At 53.4% G+C, this 17,835-nt stretch overlaps 2 protein-coding genes across 2 annotated transcripts; one reads left to right on the top strand and one right to left on the bottom strand.

Moving 5' to 3' along the window:
- Positions 1-722: 722 nt before the first annotated feature.
- On the bottom strand, positions 723-1,667 carry LOC121080199 (olfactory receptor 14C36-like). Its single transcript, XM_040578063.1, has one exon. It carries the CDS (start codon positions 1,662-1,664, stop codon positions 723-725), a length of 942 nt encoding a protein of 313 aa, XP_040433997.1. The 5' UTR covers positions 1,665-1,667.
- Positions 1,668-16,502: 14,835 nt separating this feature from the next.
- Positions 16,503-17,457, top strand: LOC121080209 (olfactory receptor 14C36-like). Its single transcript, XM_040578074.1, has one exon. The coding sequence runs from the start codon at positions 16,515-16,517 to the stop codon at positions 17,448-17,450; it is 936 nt and encodes a 311-aa protein (XP_040434008.1). The 5' UTR covers positions 16,503-16,514; the 3' UTR covers positions 17,451-17,457.
- Positions 17,458-17,835: the final 378 nt, after the last annotated feature.

Below are 17,835 nucleotides of genomic sequence, written 5' to 3'. Positions count from 1 at the left end.
CCTCACGCACACAGGGGTGCTCAGAGGCACGAGCCCGTCCCTGGCACGTGCGGAGGCAGAGCACTGCAGCGGGCACAGTGACTGCCTGGCCTCCTGCTGCCCCTGCCAGAGGCTGGCAGCACCTCAGCCCGGGGGTGTCGCGCCCTGCTTGGCACCTCGTGGAGATGGCCCTCGTCATGAGCAATGGGCACGGGGACCTCGGTTCAAGGAAGCACGCTGCAGTGCTGCATTCAGGAGGTTTCCACAAATCCAGAACATTTGATGGAGGCCAGCACCGTCACAGAGTGCCCATTGTCTGCCCCTGCCTGCACTCACAGGACTGCCATGCAGCACGGCGGTGAAGAAGCTGCCAGAGCACTCAGGTGTTACACCAAGGCAAGGGGTCAGAAGGGGAGTGTGTCAGTAGAAGGAGGACAGTATTGGAGACCCAAGGGCTGCTGTTCCCTGGCAGTGCTGCCATGCCAGGAACTTTTCCCCCTCCATCTCTGCACACAGGACATGTCCCTGCAGCTCCAGAAAGGCCTTGGAAGGAAGAATCCCGGGAAAAATATAGTTGCTTAATGGCCCTTAGACAAAGAGAGAGCAGGGAACCTTCAGAAAAGAAAATCACAGAAGAAATTAGAATGGGGATGACAACTTTATCAGAAATTAAATACCACAAGCAAATACGACAAATTCAGAAGACAGTCTGGGTCTGTGATGAATTACATTATAAATGCTATTCATAATTTTATTCCTTCAGAAAAACATCCAGCTATCAGTTTGCACATTGCACCCTTGAGTTCGTGGTTCCTCATGCTGTAGATGAGGGGGTTCACTGCTGGAGGCACCACCGAGTACAGAACTGCCACCACCAGGTCCAGGGATGGGGAGGAGATGGAGGGGGGCTTCAGGTAGGCAAATGTGCCAGTGCTGAGAAAGAGGGAGACCACAGCCAGGTGAGGGAGGCACGTGGAAAAGGCTTTGTGCCGTCCCTGCTCAGAGGGGATCCTCAGCACAGCCCTGAAGATCTGCACGTAGGACAGAACAATGAAAATGAAACAGCCAACACCTAGACAAGAACCAGCCACAATTAGCCCCACTTCCCTGAGGTAGGTGTGTGAGCAGGAGAGCTTGAGGATCTGTGGGATTTCACAGAAGACCTGTCCCAGGGCATTGCCTTGGCAGAGCGGCAGTGACAGTGTATTGGCCGTGTGCAGCGCAGCATAGAGAAACCCACTGGCCCAGGCAGCTGCTGCCACGTGGACACAAGCTCTGCTGCCCAGCAGGGTCCCGTAGTGCAGGGGCTGGCAGATGGCCACGTACCGGTCGTAGGCCATGACGGTGAGGAGAGAACACTCTGCTGAAAGGAAAAAGAGAATCAGGAAGAGCTGTGCAGCACATCCTGAGTAGGAGATGGCCCTGGTGTCCCAGAGGGAGTTGGCCATGGCTTTGGGGAGAGTGGTGGAGATGGAGCCCAGGTCAATGAGGGAGAGGTTGAGGAGGAAGAAGTACATGGGGGTGTGCAGGTGGTGGTCGCACACTACGGCGGTGATGATGAGGCCGTTGGCCAGGGCGGCAGCCAGGTAGATGCCCAGGGAGAGCCAGAAGTGCAAGAGCTGCAGCTCCCGCGTGTCTGCAAACGGCAGGAGGAGGAAGTGGGTGATGGAGCTGCTGTTGGACATCTGCTGCCTCCAACCATAGGGTCCTCTTTATGGAGCAAAACCAGTGACAAGTCAGGCAATACTTCTGTAAAGCCAAGTGAAAGGCATTTCTCCTAGATGCGCCCCCGGTGCCCCATGTCCCCCCCTCTGCCGTTCCTGGGAGAGCTCCCTTCAGAGCCGTGGCTGGAGCTGTGCTGAGTGCTGGCCGAGTGTGCTGTGAGGAGCAGGGGCTGTGCCCGCTGGCTGCCCAGCAGTGAGCCCTGCTCTGCAGCAGGGGCTTCCTGGGAACCGTGGGGACAGGGGCCAGTCCTGGCCTGGCACTGGCTCAGCCCAAACTGCTCCCAGCGCAGAAGGGCCTGTCAGCATCTGCTCCACCCGTGCTGAGCAACGGCCATGGCCAGAGTCAGGTCAGGAGGGGTTTGTGCTGTGCTCAGGGAGAGCAGGGTGAGTGCTGAGAGGCAAGGGGACTGTCTGTGGCTTTGGGAGAATGAGGGAATCTGCTCTGTCCCTCCAGATCCTTCCCAGTTGCTGGATGAGAAGTTTACTAATGGTCTGGACCACTTGGTCTAAAGGCTGTGCTGGGTGGGGGAGGAGAGCAGAGGTGCGTTGCTCAGGGAAGGAACCTGCATGGCAGACCATGGCCAGGAGGTGCCCCCATCTCCCCTGCATCAGGGTTCCCCTCAGCATCTCCCCCCTCCCTGCCCAGGGCTCTGCTGCCTGCAGCTGTCCCTGCCAGCAGCTCTTTCTCTGGCCCCAGGGCTCTTCCCTGCCAGCGCTCACAGAGCCCAGCTCAGCCCCTGTGTGCCAGCTCTGCCCTGCAGCCGCTCTCTGTCTGCAGGCAGGAACAAACAGCTCCCCCAAAGCCTGAGGGAAAAGGAGAGCTGATGCTGGTTTCATCTGCAGCCTGCTGGGGAGGGAAGGCACTTGCTCAGCTCCCTCATCAACCTCCCTGTGATGCTTTCAGCATCTCAGCCCCTGCTCTGACATGCACAGCTGTTTCCATTGCCACCAAGCGGAGCCACGGAAAAGTGGCAGCAGAGATTCAGGCAAGCACAGAGCCAAGCAGTGATCCCCTGCCATGAACGTGCTCATGGAAAGTCCCCTTGGAAATGACCTGGAGCTGTGAGCAACCCTGTCACATGCAGCACTCACTCAGAAGAACAGGGACCTTTTCCTAATGGGGGTCGTTCCTTTCTCCCCCACATTCTCCCCGCAGCCGCACGGGAGCCCCCCGGCAGGCTGAGAGCTGCCCCTGGCAGGCGGCAGAGCCCCTGCCCCAGCACACAGCCCCCGCGGCTGCAGGGACCCTGCTGGCAAGGACAGCCCTGGGCACCCCTGCCTGCACAGCCACCTTCACAGCCCTGCAGCCGGCCCTGGCACAAGGCAGCCCACATGCCCTGGCCCTCCCACGCTGCAGCAGGGAAGCCCTGCTCTGCAGCACACTGGCCTCCTCCACAGCAAAAGGCTCCCACACGGTCCCACAGGCTGGGGGGGCCCCAGCTGCTGCAGACCCGGCTAGCAACTGCAGAGGCATTGCCCTGCAGCCACACACTTACCGGCTCAAGGGCTCTGCAGATTTCTCCAGCAGGGAGCTCTCAGCAGCCTCCCAACAAGGTCTGCCTTTGAGCTCTCCCTGCCTCGCTCCTCTGCCCTGGGTGCCTGCAGGCAGTGCCTCAGCCCTGCTGCACTTTGCAGAGGAGCTGCTGGTGGGCAGAGCTGTCTCTCTGCAGCGCTGCCCGCTTGCCAGGAGCTCCCTCCATGGCAGGAGCCCGGCCCAGCTCGGCAGCAGGGAGCAGCCCAAGGCAGCCCTTGCTCTGCCCCTCTGGGCTCCCTCCAGCTGTCCCTGGGGCTGCAGGGGAACCTGCTGGGCAGCAGCCTGATGCAATCACTCATGCTCCTTGCCTCACCTGGGGGGACACACTTATTTCCAGCAGTGGCAATTCTCTTAGGTGAAAAAGTTTTGTGCATGAATACCAACTGTTGTTAACCCATTACTAGAGAGGACACCAGGAAGACTGCAGCAAAGGATCGAAGTACTCCTAAAGGAGCGTGTGTGTACGTGTGTGTCTGGTGGTTCTACAGGCAGTGCGGGGAGGATGTCTTCAGTGCTTCAGTAAGCCCTGCAGAGCCCATTTCAGCACTTCATTGCACAGTCCGAGGGCTCAAGACTCAGCTCTCCTTTGCCCAGGCCACGTCTCTGCTCTGAAGCAAAGCCTTTGCACCCACGGGCTCGGGGACACTTGGTACCAGTTGCCTTATGGCCAGGCAGAGCTGGGCTGGTGCCACAGCTGGGGGGCTTCAGCCCAGATGTGCAGCAGTGCCCTCAGCCAGGGGCCCACGCAGAGGCAGCTGGAGCCCGTCCTGTTGCAGACAGAGCTGTGACACTGAGGGAACCAAGTGCCAAGGCAGGTGGCAGAGCTCAGATCACCTGCTCGGCAAGGACAGCAGCCTCCAACGGTTCCAACATTGAAAATGGAGTTTATGCTTGTGAGGCAATTCCAGGGCGCCCGAAGGAGCGTTCCCTCCTTCTGCACAGGCCACAGCCTGCCAGTGTGTGACCTGGGGCCTGCACTCTGCTGCTCTCCTGCCTCACTCCCCCTGGGAGATGAGACTCCACCGTTTCTTTGCTCCTAGAACCAAGGTGGACACGAATGATGCAGGGTCTCAGATCCAGGTGAGCATCACAGCTGTTGGCTCATCTGGCAGCTGTGCTAGAATGCCGATGCAACGTACCTGCAGACACCTAAAGGAGCATTGTCACTGCACTGTCCTGTGACTGTCAGCGGGTTGTTCTCTCACATAATTCTCACCCCTCTCCATTTGTGTTTTGTCCTTTCTACCATAGGGTATCACAGAGGTGCCACTAGAATTGCTTATTGGCTCAGGTTTGGGCAGGGGCTGGTCCATTTTGGAGTCAAATGAAAGTGGCTGTTATGGCCATGGAGTCAGCTCTTGATCTCTTCTCACCTCTGCCAGCCCTGCAAACACCTCCAAACCACTCCCAAACCCCTGCCATGTAAACCCACAGGATCTCTAAATTCCCCAAGAAGATGTGAGGTTATTGATCCTAAGGCTTCCTCACGCTGCTTAAATAAGACTTTTCCCCTTCCTCTCCCTGATTTAGGTTATTTCAGAGCAGAGTTACCCTGAACCACACCTGTGTCACCAGGGCCAAGCTCAGACATGTAACAACAAAAATAATAGTGGGTACCAAGTGTCCAAGGTCACACGCCAGCAAAATGTTTTGCTGCAGCGCATGCTGGGGTGGTGGGCAGAGGTCACTGTGAAGGTGAAATGAGATGTCCCTAAGGAGAGCAATCCATGCTGTCCCTGGGACCAGAGACATGCAGGGCTGGACTGTGCAGTGCTGCAGGAGAAGGCATTGCTGCCAGCGATGCCTCTGCAGCCCCAGAGGACATGTGGTTCCGGTGAACCTTATATCCAGAAAGGACAAGGTGCTTTTGATTGTGTCCTTGACAATGGACATCCCGTGATGCAGGAACACTTTGAAAATCATTGGTGCGTTTCTCTATTGCCTCACCACAGGGGTGACTTTCAACAGTGCTGGCTAACTGGGGAGGTCCAAGAAGGCTGAATGTTAGTCAAGTGGTGCCCACCTACAAGAAGGGTAGGAGGGAGGATCGGGATAACTACAGGCCTGTCAACCTGATCTTGGTGCCAGGGAAGGTTGTGGAGCTGATCATCCTGAGCACCATCACACAGGAGGCGCAGGAAAACCAAGAGGTCAGGACCAGCCAGCATGGGTTTATGAAAGGCAGGTCCTGTCTGATGAATCTGATCTCCTCCTGGGACAAGGTGACCTGCCTAGTGGATGAGGGAAATGCTGTGGATGCTGTCTACCTGGACCTTAGGAAAGCCTTTTGGCTCCACCTCCCGCTGCATTCTCCTGGAGAAACTGGCTGCTCATGGCTTCGGTGGGTGTTCTCCGCACTGGGTTAGAGCTGGCTGGACAGCCAAGCCCCAAGAGGGGTAGGAAATGGAGTGACATCCAGGTGACGATGGCCCATAAGGAGTGGTGTTCCTCAGGGCTCAGTGCTGGGGCCAGTCCTGTTTCAGAACTTCATCAATGACCCAGACAAGGGGACTGAGTTCACCCTCAGTGAGTTTGCATACAACATCAAGTGGGGTGGAAGTGCTGATGTCCTTGAGGGCAGGAAGGCTCTGCAGAGGGATCTGCACGGGTTGGACCTTTCAAGTGAGTCCAATTGTATGAAGTTCAACCAGGAGAAGTGCCAGTTCTGCACTTGGGTCACAACCCCACACAAGGCTACAGGCTTGGGGCAGAGTGGCTGGAAGGCTGCCTGGTGGGGAGGTACCCTGAGGGTGCAGGGTGACAGATGGTTGAGCATGAGCCATCAGTGTGCCCGGGTGGCCAAGAAGGCCAATATCATCCTGTCTGGTACCAGAAACAGTGTGGCCAGCAGGACCAGGGCAGTTATCGACCCCCTGTACTCGGCACTGCTGACGATACACCTTGAACACTGTGTTTCCATTTTGGGCCCCTCACTCCAAGAGTAATGTTGAGGTGTTTTAGTATGTCCAGAGAAGGGCAACAACGGTGGTGAAGGGTCTGGAGCCCTGGTCAGTTGAAGAGCACCTGAAGGGACTTGGGTTGTATAGTGTGGAGATGATGAACCACAGGGGGGATCTTTCTGCTCTCTAGAACTGCCTGAAAGGTTGATGTAGACCTGGAAGGTTGGGTTGTAGACCTGAAAGGTGGGGTAGGTCTCTTCTCCCAGGTACACCAGGAGAGGTTTAGTTTGGATATGAGCAAAAACATCTTCACTGCAAGGGTGGTCAAGCATTGGAACAGGCGGCCCAGGGAGCTGGTGGAATCACCAGCCCTGGAGGTGTTTCAAACGTACATAGATGCAGTGCTTCGGGACATGATTTAGTGATGGGATCGGCCGTCCTGTGGTAACGGTTGGATTTGATTATCTTTAAGGTCTTTTTCAGCCTAAATGATTCTCTGTTCCTATGCTTCTATGATATCACAAGCCTACCTCGACCAGCTACTAAGCAAGTTGCTTTAGCTGACCCTGCCTCAGTTGGAGGGCTGGATTCAATGATCTCCAGCAGTCAGTCCAACCTGGAAAAAAAAGCCATATATATGAAAGATCGTATATCATGTGTGTGTCAACACATCTACGGAAGTTCATGTGAAAAATGTTTCTCCACTCAAATGGCTTGTGGGAAATGCATTTGATAAACTGAACGAAACAAGGCTGCTTTTCTGTGGCCAGGTCATGGGTTAGAATGAGGGTGATGGAGGGGTGAGTTATGAGGAGGACAGCTGATTCTCAGGAACTCCTCATGCAGGAGGACGTGCCTGGCTGTGAAGGGCCCTGTGAGGCCAGTTCTGTCTCTGGAGGTGACAGGCCAGCACCAGGAACATGGCTGGGACAGTCCCTCTGCCAAGCTACAGCACAGGACCTCTCCATGAAAAGGGCTGGGGTACAGCCTGTCATCTCCATTTTGCCTGTGGACATGACAGGACAGCAGTAGGAATGTAGCGTGGTCATGTCTCTGGGAGAAGCTGAAAGGCCTGCAGCAGCCATGTGGTTTAGAAGACCATGTGGAGATGACTTCACTTTTTTGAGGGGAAAGACCACCAAAAAAATATATTGAGTTAGGTTCCCTGCTTGGAGAGTAGTTCCTGAGGTGGTAAAACTTTCCTGGGTAGTGGGAAAAAAGAGGAGAGAGGAAAAATCTAATTTTTAGATTAGACAAAGTCTAATGCTGAAGATGAAGACTAGCTATCGGGAGGAAGAACTGTCACTGCAAGGGTCCTACTGCGATGCAAGAGCTCAGCCAGAGTGAGCCTGGATCAGCCCATGGTTTGTGCTTCAAGGAACAGCCGGTGAGAGTGGAGGTACCTCAGCGAAGGTATGGCAATGTTGGGGTGAGAGCAAGGCAGGGCAGCGAGATGGTGCCTACAGCCTGCAGGGCAACAGGGGCAGGGCTCCAACCATGCAGGACAGCTTGAAATAGAGATGGCAGAGGGCACTGGCAGGGCTTGAAGGCAGGAACATAAACCAGCTCTTTCTCCCCTTGGCAAAGGCAGCTGTTTCTCTCACTGAAGTCTGTGAGAAGACACATTGTCCCATGGCACTGGGACATCGTTGCCTCCTTGCAGCCCCATGGGGAAGCTGGAAGTTGCTGTGCCATTGCTGCCCTTCACTGGGCATTGGATGCCCACCTTCCATGGTCCCCAGGAAGAGCCCTGAGCCCTGTGTGAGGGACAGCACCGACCTTCCCACAGGCTGCAGGTCACGGCTTGGCCTTCCTGCTTCATCAAGCAAGCCAAGGCTTTGCTCAGCAGCAGAGCTGCCTGCACAGCACCTTTGCCTTCCTGCACTCACAGCCTCCCAGGACGGGCTCTAACAAGGCCATGGGGAGGCTTTCTCAGCCATGGCCCTCAGCGGGGCCCATTAACGCTTCCACGGGGCTGTGGGCTTTGCTCCTGGCTTGGTGTTCTTGAGAGGTTTCTTCAGTCTCCTCTGAACACCTGAAGTCCACAGCACCACAGATACCCTGGGCTCATGAAGAGGCAGAACGCCCTGACGAGCCATGTCTCTTCCATCAGGGACATCTGGTCTTCAAATTTGGTTCCTACACTTAATGAGATAAGTTTCAGCAGTACAGTGAAAGAGGAAGGCACGTAATGAGCACTTTGGAGAAATGATAGAAGGCTTTTCCAATTGCTCTTGATGCACAGTGTCTCCTGAGGAGGTGCAGACAGGTAGGAAAAGCAGTCCCTGGAGCTAATCACTGCGTGGACAGCCTTGCTCCTCAGCTCTCCATCCTCAATATTTATTTTTCAGCCCCATGAGACTTACATCACTTGACATCAGACATCTTCAACCATCTCTGCAGCTGAATATAGCAAATTCTTGGCAGTAATAATTGGCTGCTTTCCTTATAGAACGGGGTGTACACAGGAATAAAAGAGGGATTAATTATCAGAGGTGTGTTTGGGAGGGAGTGTGATAGAAATTAATAAATAAAAAAATACATTGCTCATCTATATAATTGTTATTTCGTACAGGTCTTCATGAGTTCTATTGCCACAACTGAAGAGTTGCCCATAGGGAATATTAGAGACACTACTGAAAGACAGAACAACTTTTCCTCTCTGAACCTTAAAGCAGAAACAGCATAGGTAGAATGGACTGGAGTGATCATAGAGAAAGAGGAGAAAAGCATCTGGGGATGAACTTCTTAACCCATAGCTGTAAATCAGGAAACGAGGTCGTCAGCGTATTCCAAATATCTTGAATTCCAGAGAAGGTGTGAACATTCTAGGGCTCATGACAAATATTAGGAAATTTCCCATTATTTTTATATCTGTGAAGTTCTCCCACTTTGATCTACTTATACGCAACAACTGGTATTAAGAACAGCAAAGACTCTGCCTTCAGACGCCAGCTTCATATCTAATGCCATTCCATTTTGCACAGCTGTAGGGGCTATTCCTCACACTTCTTCCTGCAAAGCCTTCATGGCACCTGCAGGGTCCTTGCCCATCTCTTCCATTCCTGTGCATCTCTTTATCACTGCCTTCTCAAGTTCAGGAGCTGCTAACCAAGGAGTAACCGAGGCCACAAGAAGGCTGATGATCTGGGCTATCATCACGACATCTATTACATCTGAGAAGCTCATAGGCCAGTAGGAGGCACGTGGCCATGAAGGCAAGTTTGGGGTCCCTGGAGTGTCCAGTTTCCTTGGGGGATTGGCCATCAGCAGCCCAGCCGGTTATGGCTGCAGTAAGAAAGGCACTTGGACTCTGAGACAAAGTGCCATTTCAAATGGCCTTGGTTAGAGCAAACTCTCTACACACAGAGACAACCGTGTCAGCTGTATGCCGTCCCTTCCGAGGCCGGGAACACGGAGTTTCCAGCGTTGGGAGAGTGGTGCAGCAAGTGGTGCAGATCCTGCCTGCAGAAGTCTTATGTCACATTGTCTTCTGTGAGATCTTGAAGTGTTTTCTGCCAGGGAAACCCATCCTGGTCATCACTTCTCGTGTTCTAAGAGGAGATGTTCACTTGGGAGTTGGTAACTGCAGTCCCAGGTAAAGGTAAGGGCGTGGGGTTGGCCATTCACCAGCAGCTTCCTGCAGATTTCTTCTTCCAATACGGCTTGTTCTGCAACCCAGGGACACACTCAGCACAGCTCAGCCTGAAGGCCAAGAGGTACATGGAGCACAGCACAGGCCTGCTCAGGTTTCCTGTGACACTCATCACTATGTCCTCCATGTACAATGGTCTTCTGCTCAGTATCTCCAAACCTCCTGATGAAAGTTAGAAGGAGGACAATGTCTCCTTTATACCGCTAGAGAAATGGACCTGTACTTGAAGGCCTTGGTTGAAGGGAAAGTGGAAGATGATCCCTGACCAACATGGTGCAAATGCTCTGCAGGACTTTTTTTGAACAAAAAGTTGGCAGGAGTGGTGAAAATTCTAGACAACAAATTTGGGTCAAGTATGGGTGAAGGTGGTAGGGTACAAAGCAAGAGAGGTCAGCAAGACAAATTGTAGCAGGGCTGAGTAGAGAGGAAAGATCACCTCCACCAACCCCTGGGCAGCGCACTTCCTAATGCAGCCCAGGATGCCATGGGCCTTATTTGAAAGGTGCAAAGCCAGGAGAAGAGAAGCTTTTTGGAACACCTAATAACAGCTTTCCCATGTGGTCTTGGGCCATATCAGCAAGAAAAGGCAGCCAGGTTCTTGCCTGTTGTGCATGATGGGAGGATGAGGGCCAATGGGCATCAGCTGAAGCAAGGGAAGACAATCTTTCTCCCCATGAAGACAGTCAAGCAGTGGAGCAGATGTCCCAGAGATTTGTGCCTTGTCCGTCCTTTGAGCTTTTCAAGACCCACTTGAAGGAAAGCCTGAGCTACTTGCTCTGACCCTATCGCTGATCCTGCTGTGAGCAGCACATTGGCCTGGACATCTCCTGAGGTCCCTTCCAGCATGAATGATTCTGCATCTCCATCCACCATGGATCTTACCTTCATGATGGGATGGAAACCACTTAGGTTCTCGGTGACTGTTGAAGTTAAACAGAAAGTTGGTCAGATGACATGTGACTTTCTCTTCCCACTCCAAGCTTTGTAGCTCAGATGCAGGGCTGCTTGGCAGGTACCCCCAAACAGCCCTGACTGATTCCCGTTCTTCACCCTTTCCTTCTTTTGTACCTCTTTTCCCATGCACAGCTGATTCTCATTGGCCACCCTTGTATCCTCCCATGCAAGCAGCCTGCCTCTCCTTTCCCTTTACTCCCTGGCCATTGTCTGTGTTCCTTTGGGGACTCTGAGCTTTTCACCATGGGAATGCCTGCCAAGGTCAGCAATACCACCGAAGCACTGCCTCCCTTCATTATCTGTGGATCCTGCAGTTCCTTATGCTGTTACCTTGCCAGAGGCACCACAGGGCAGGGTGAGCCATGTCCATGCACATATCAAAAGCTGGCCCAAGTAGCAACTTCCAAAACACTGCGATTGTGAAATTGGGACCTCAGAGGTTTTCCAAGTAGACGTGGTCAGCCCTTTAGTGGGGGCAGAATAACCGCACCTGTGAGGGCACCTGAGTGGCTGAGGTACAAACCTGAGGAGGAGAAGGGCCTGAGTATTATGGGGGATGCATATGAGCTACTGGTGCATGCTCAGCACATCTAAGGCCAACTGCATGTGCGGCTGAATTAGGGGGTGCGTGGCCACTCAGACAAGGGATTGATCATCCCCCTTGACTCAGCATCATCACCCCTGACACAGCATTGTTGTGGCCACATCGGGATTGTCTGTGTCTGGGCTTTGAGGTTTCCCATTCTGGAGGAATGGGGAAAAACTGGAGAGGCTGTGGAGGATACCTGCCTGGATGGAGTTTGGAGTCTGTGGAGAGAGACTGAAGGTCCTGGGTTTCTTGGGACCGGCAAAGTGGAGCCTCAAGGCACTACTGTAGTAGTGTGCACCTGCTTAGAAAGGGAGTGTGAGAGATAAAGGAGTGATTCCTGATATCGGCAGGAAAAGAACAACTCCACAATGTGCAACTTGGAAGGATAAGATTGGATGTGAGGAAAAAAACTGTCCCTCTGAAATGTCTCTCTGAGGGTTGCCCTCTGATCCCAGTGTTCACCTATAGGGAGCCTGGATCAGCCCTTGGCTTTGAGTTTCAAGGAAGAATCAGGGATGAGTGCAGAGTCATCAGTGAAGGCAGACAAGCAAGGGTGTGAGGGCTGGGTGGGAAAGAAAAAAATGTGCCAGCCGCCAGAGTGGAAAGTGGTACCAGCAGGGACAGTGCAGGGCAACTTGCAGTGGAGATGGCCCAGGGCTGCAGCAAGGCTGAATGGCCCAACTGGGGGCTGAGGCCTTTGTCCCCCTGGCAATGGCAGTTGCCCGTGTCATCAAGGTCTGTGACAGGAAACTTGATTTGGAGGGTCTTATGTTCTGCCTGTAATAAGTAACTAAGGGTAATTTGCTGATCAAATGGGCTTTTAACAAAAGGAATGATCTTGCTGCAACAGATTTGAGAACCTTCTGTCTGGCGAGAAATGAGTTAACTGTTTACCATGAGGTTGCGAGATGTACCTTCACAAGGCCAATGTTAAACCATAATCTCATGTTACTATGACAACTTTTGTCATCGTCTAGACCTTAGTGTAAATATAGATTAGTTTTGTAATATACAGCTTCTTGCTACGGGACTGAGAGCATAGCTGTTTGCTTAAACCGGCTTTGAAGCTGAGAATAAGAGGGCTGTGTTACTTGTCAGAATTTGTGAGCCTGGATGGAGCTGCGCCTCCCCGGCCGCCCAGCGCTGTTTTTGCTTTCCTGCTTTAATAAATACTTCGTGAATTTATTTCGGACTCTAGTTATTTCAAATTCAACTATAACAAATTTGGTGCCGTGACTCGGATCCAGACAGCCGACTCGGACTTCAACTCTGGGAGGGCACCCCATCTTTGGATGGTCCTGGAGGAGATTCCGACTTAGCTCACCTGGATTTTCCGAACTGAGAGAGGAATGCAAAAAGAAAGATATAGGAGTTACTGCAGTTCCCTGTAATTTTTGTGCACAAAGAGCCAGACGAAGACTCAGGAGTGAGTGGGTATGTTGCGGTTCCGTTCGGTCGGGGATTGGGTACCCGGAGTGTGAGTGACTGAGACGTCCACCAGACTTAGTAGTCCACCGGGTGAAGCGAGTGTGGACCTCCTTGTAGTGCGGTTCCCATTGTCCACGAGGGCGTGGACCACGAACGGAGGGAAGCGAGTGAATTTTGTGAAAGAAGGCACTCTCGGAAGATGGGCCAGAAGAAGAGTAAGGCTTCTGGTTCCATGCAGGAGGTATGGGGTGGGGGTGGGCTCCCCGATATACCCCCAGATAGCCTGTTAAGCCTAATGATTCAATATTGGGACGCCTCCCCTTCTCAAAAGGGGAAGTCCAGGGAAAAAATGATCCATTATTGTATGGAAGTATGGGGAGGAAAACAAATAAGAAAGGATTTATATTGGCCTATTTTTGGATCCCTTGAGAATTGAATATATCAACAACTGAATATATATGTTAACAATAAACAGCCATTTAATAAGGAGGAGAGGGAATATGCCTTTTTATGGATCCTGGGTACAGCCCAGACCGCTAATTTGTTCCCATTAAAAGAAAAGAAAAAGGATAGGAAGAAAAGGCGGGAGGAAGACGAACTTCCATTATCTCCCCCACCCTATATTCCCCCTCCTCCGTCACCACAGGGTCCTGATCCTCCTCCAACAGCACCCCCGAACCTGAGGAAGAGGCCCTTCCTAATCGAATAATGACTAGAAGTCAAACTAGAGAAAGGAGTGAGGAAAATCTATTATATCCATTAAGCGAGACTGCTATGGGGGGACCACAACCCGCAGTCAGATTTGTATCTGTACCCCTCAACTCTGGGGATGCGAGAGAATTTAAGAAAGAAATGGGGCGCTTGTTAGAAGACCCATTAGGGGTAGCAGAACGTTTTGATCAATTCCTCGGCCCTAATATTTATACTTGGGCTGAGATGGAGGCTATTTTAAAGATCTTGTTTACAAATGAAGAACGCGGGATGATCAGAACGGCAGGCATGAGACATTGGGATCAGAGACACCAACATGGCCCAGCTGGAGATTTAAAATGGCCCTTACAGCGGCCCAATTGGGACAGTCAAGATCCTGCACATAGAAATAATATGGTCGATCTCCGGTATATGACAATTCAGGGAATTAGGGACTCTGTAGCCAGAGGACAAAATATTAATAAAGCCTTCAGTGAACAACAGAAAAAAGATGAACCCCCCCCCGAATGGCTAGAAAGACTGAGAAGGAGTTTCCAGCTATATTCTGGACTAGACCCTGATAGTCACGTGGGTCAAGCCCTGCTGAAAACTCAAGTTTGTGGCTAAATCTTGGATCGATATAAGGAAAAAGTTAGAGAGTCAGAAGAGACAGGTGAGAATCTTGGTGGCAGCTGTAAGAGAAGGACAAAATCTGGACAGGAGAGGAGAAAGGCCCCGGAAGGGCCCAGAAAATCCTAAAAGAAAGGGAACTGGCTCACAAGGGGCTTCCCTGCTGCAGCGTGGGAGGGCCAGGGCATGTGGGCTGCCTTGTGCCAGGGCCGGCTGCAGGGCTGTGAAGGTGGCTGTGCAGGCAGGGGTGCCCAGGGCTGTCCTTGCCAGCAGGGTCCCTGCAGCCGCGGGGGCTGTGTGCTGGGGCAGGGGCTCTGCCGCCTGCCAGGGGCAGCTCTCAGCCTGCCGGGGAGCTTCCCACAGCTCGGTGGTGAAACCGAATGACACCCAGTAGGGAAGGATTCCTTTCCTTTTGCCTGGATGCTGCATGGTTCAGAGCTGCTCTCAGGTCTAGGTTACCCTGAGGACATGTCTCGAAGACTGATTTCATGAGGAAGGTCAGGGCAGAGATCGCTATCATAATACAGGGCTCTCCTCAGTGTGCGATTTCATTTTCCTGCTCTTGGGGGCAGGAGCAGGAAGGGAGAGATGAAAAAGGAGGTTTCAAGCTGGAAGAGGTCACTTAGACTCCTAGCTGGAACTGTGAGTGATGAGGAGATCTGCCAGGAGCCTCCTGAAGTGCCCTCAGCCACTCCTCCGCCTATGAACAGCAGCAGCAGCACCTTTGCTGGGGCCATCAGGGTCGTTCTGAGCTGCCCTTTCCCCCTGCGGACAGGACCCTGCGCCCAGCCAGTGCCCTGCAGAGAGGCAGGTTTGTGTGGGGCCAGTGCACAGAGGCTGGGATGGGGTCTGTGAGCGCTGACAGGGAAAGACCTGGCACAGGGAGATACCTCCCACAAGGAAAATCTCCTGACATCCAGGATATTGCATGGACTGATAGGAAACTTCAGACAGAATTGTTGTTGAAAGCAGAATCAGAAAGCTCTCTATGCCCATGTGCAGTGCAGACCCCTTCCTCTGAGGCATCCCCCTGGCCTGCTCTCCCCCCAGCAAAGCCTCTGCCCTCAGGGCTGGGGGTCCCGAGGTGTGAGCCACCCCCTCTGCAGCCAGAGCTCCAGCAGAGCCGCGGTGCAGCTCTGCAGCCACGTGCCCCGGTCCCTCTGCAGAGCACAGGGGCTGAGAGCAGCTGCCCGGCAATGTTGGTGTGTGTGGGGTGGCGAGCAGAGCTGGGCAAGGGCAGCGCTGCCCTCAGTGCCCGGCACACTCGCCCTGGCCTCTCTCAGCCGCACCGTCACTCTGTTTTGCCTCCTTTCTCCAATTGTCTCTGTTACTTGTTACTGTTCCCTTGCTCTTGCTGTCAGGCTCTCTGGGGATGGGTGTTTCAGCTGCAGAGTCACACACTGATCTTGTGGGTCCTCTCCTGCAGGTGTGTCCATGGGAACAAGTGTCCCAGCTTTCCTGCCACCTGGGGGTCTGTGGGCAATGCCTTCTGTGGGGATGGGCATTGAGCTGGTTGCCCCTGAATTAGATGCTATATTTAGGGTCCTTTTGTACCTCCCTGACATTTGCTTCCAAGCAGTGAGTTGCCCTCCAGAATACAAACCTGTCCCCTCCCACCCTTTGTGGTCTGAAAGCCCCACGGAGAAGCGCAGGGATGCTGTGACAGAGAAAATGCAGTTGGGTGGGTGAAATGAGCCCTGTGTGTCCTTGGCTGCAAGTGGGGTGCTGAGACCTCAAGAAAGGGTGAGGGGTCTGTGGTGGGTCAGGCTGCTCTCAGTGGTGCCTGCTGGATTTTCAGCGTGACATGGCAGTGTGGTCACCCTCCACCCTTAGGAAGGTGCAAGCCCAGAGACACTGGGAACCAGATGGACAGACCACCTCCCCACACTGGGCACTCACCCACAGGCAATCCTCTTGCCTCGCAGAGCTCGCTGTGTTCCCCCTGAGGGCAGCAGCAATGCTGAGAGTTTCTGACATCCAAGAATACTCACCAAAAGGAGAGAGGGTAGAGATTTTAAACAAGAATATTCTCAAAGTGTCTTCACCATTCCCATTCTGTAGCCCTGGCAGCGCAGGTGCTGACAGGCATTTCTACTCTGGCACGGGTTTCACATGACAAAGTTGAAATCAGGACTGGTCTCGGGCCCGCCCCCCCCCCCCCCCCCCCCCAACTTCTGCAGAGTGGGGCTGACTGATCAAGAGCCCGTGGGCACATGCCCTGCTCTTCATCACCCACAGGACCAGCACCAAGCAGGGCTGCAGCCACACAGCTGCAGGAAGGTCTGCTAGGAAGAGTAAAGGATGTCTGTGTGCGAAAAGGGGCAGGGGAATGGTCTGTGGGAAATGGCATTGATTTTGCTCAGGGAAGTCTCCCTTCACTTGTCACTGTCTTTTTTTTCCTGTGACAGGTTCCCATGCCCAGAGGCACCAGATGTCCAACAGCAGCTCCATCACCCACTTCCTCCTCCTGGCATTTGCAGACACGCGGGAGCTGCAGCTCTTGCACTTCTGGCTCTCCCTGGGCATCTACCTGGCTGCCCTCATGGCCAACGGCCTCATCATCACCGTCGTAGCCTGTTACCAAATCCTTCATACCCCCATGTACTTCTTCCTCCTCAACCTCTCCCTCCTCGACCTGGGCTCCATCTCCACCACTCTCCCCAAAGCCATGGCCAACTCCCTCTGGGACACCAGGGCCATCTCCTACCCAGGATGTGCTGCACAGCTCTTCCTGATTGTCTTTTTCCTTTCGGCAGAGTGTTCTCTCCTCACCGTCATGGCCTACGACCGCTTTGTGGCCATCTGCCAGCCCCTGCACTACGGGACCCTGCTGGGCAGCAGAGCTTGTGTCCACGTGGCAGCAGCTGCCTGGGCCAGTGGGTTTCTCTATGCTGCGCTGCACACGGCCAATACACTGTCACTGCCGCTCTGCCACGGCAATGCCCTGGGACAGTTCTTCTGTGAAATCCCACAGATCCTCAAGCTCTCCTGCTCACACACCTACCTCAGGGAAGTGGGACTAATTGTGGTTAGTGTCTTAGTAGTGTTTGGGTGTTTCATTTTCATTGTGCTGTCCTACGTGCAGATCTTCAGGGCTGTGCTGAGGATCCCCTCTGAGCAGGGACGGCACAAAGCCTTTTCCACGTGCCTCCCTCACCTGGCCGTGGTCTCCCTCTTTCTCAGCACTGCCACGTTTGCCTACCTGAAGCCCCCCTCCATCTCCTCCCCATCCCTGGACCTGGTGGTGGCAGTTCTGTACTTGGTGGTGCCTCCAGCAGTGAACCCCCTCATCTACAGCATGAGGAACCAGGAGCTGAAGGACGCACTGAAGAAGCTGATGCAGTCAGGTGTCTCTCAGCAGCAATGAACTGTCCATGTCTCTTCACAAGACATTTCCAAGCAATCTCTAGAACCTCCTGTGCATTTAGCATTCTGTATTTGACTACCCTGTTTGTCCCACAATGTCTGCATGGACTCCACCTCCTCAAAGACATGATCCCAGCCCGTGTGACCTAGAGGCCTTTGTCCAAGTGCCTGCAAGGACCGTTCAGCTTTTCTCCTGTGTCACATCTCTGTAACAAAAGGGGGGGTTCTCACTGCCCATGTCTGGGAAGTTCCTGGGAGAGGAAAACATCAGTGTAGAGCTCAGCTGTGTGATTGTAAAGTGGGGGCACACAGCAGTATGGAGGCATACAGCAGGGGGGTCCTTGTGAAGATCCAGAGTTTATGGTGAAGGACATAAGGCACAAAAT

Source organism: Falco naumanni, chromosome 22 (genome assembly GCF_017639655.2).
Source record: "Falco naumanni isolate bFalNau1 chromosome 22, bFalNau1.pat, whole genome shotgun sequence".
NCBI classification, from domain to species: Eukaryota; Metazoa; Chordata; class Aves; order Falconiformes; family Falconidae; genus Falco; species Falco naumanni.
The sequence above is the reverse complement of the archived record's forward strand: the minus strand, read 5'-3'. Positions and strand labels throughout refer to the sequence as shown.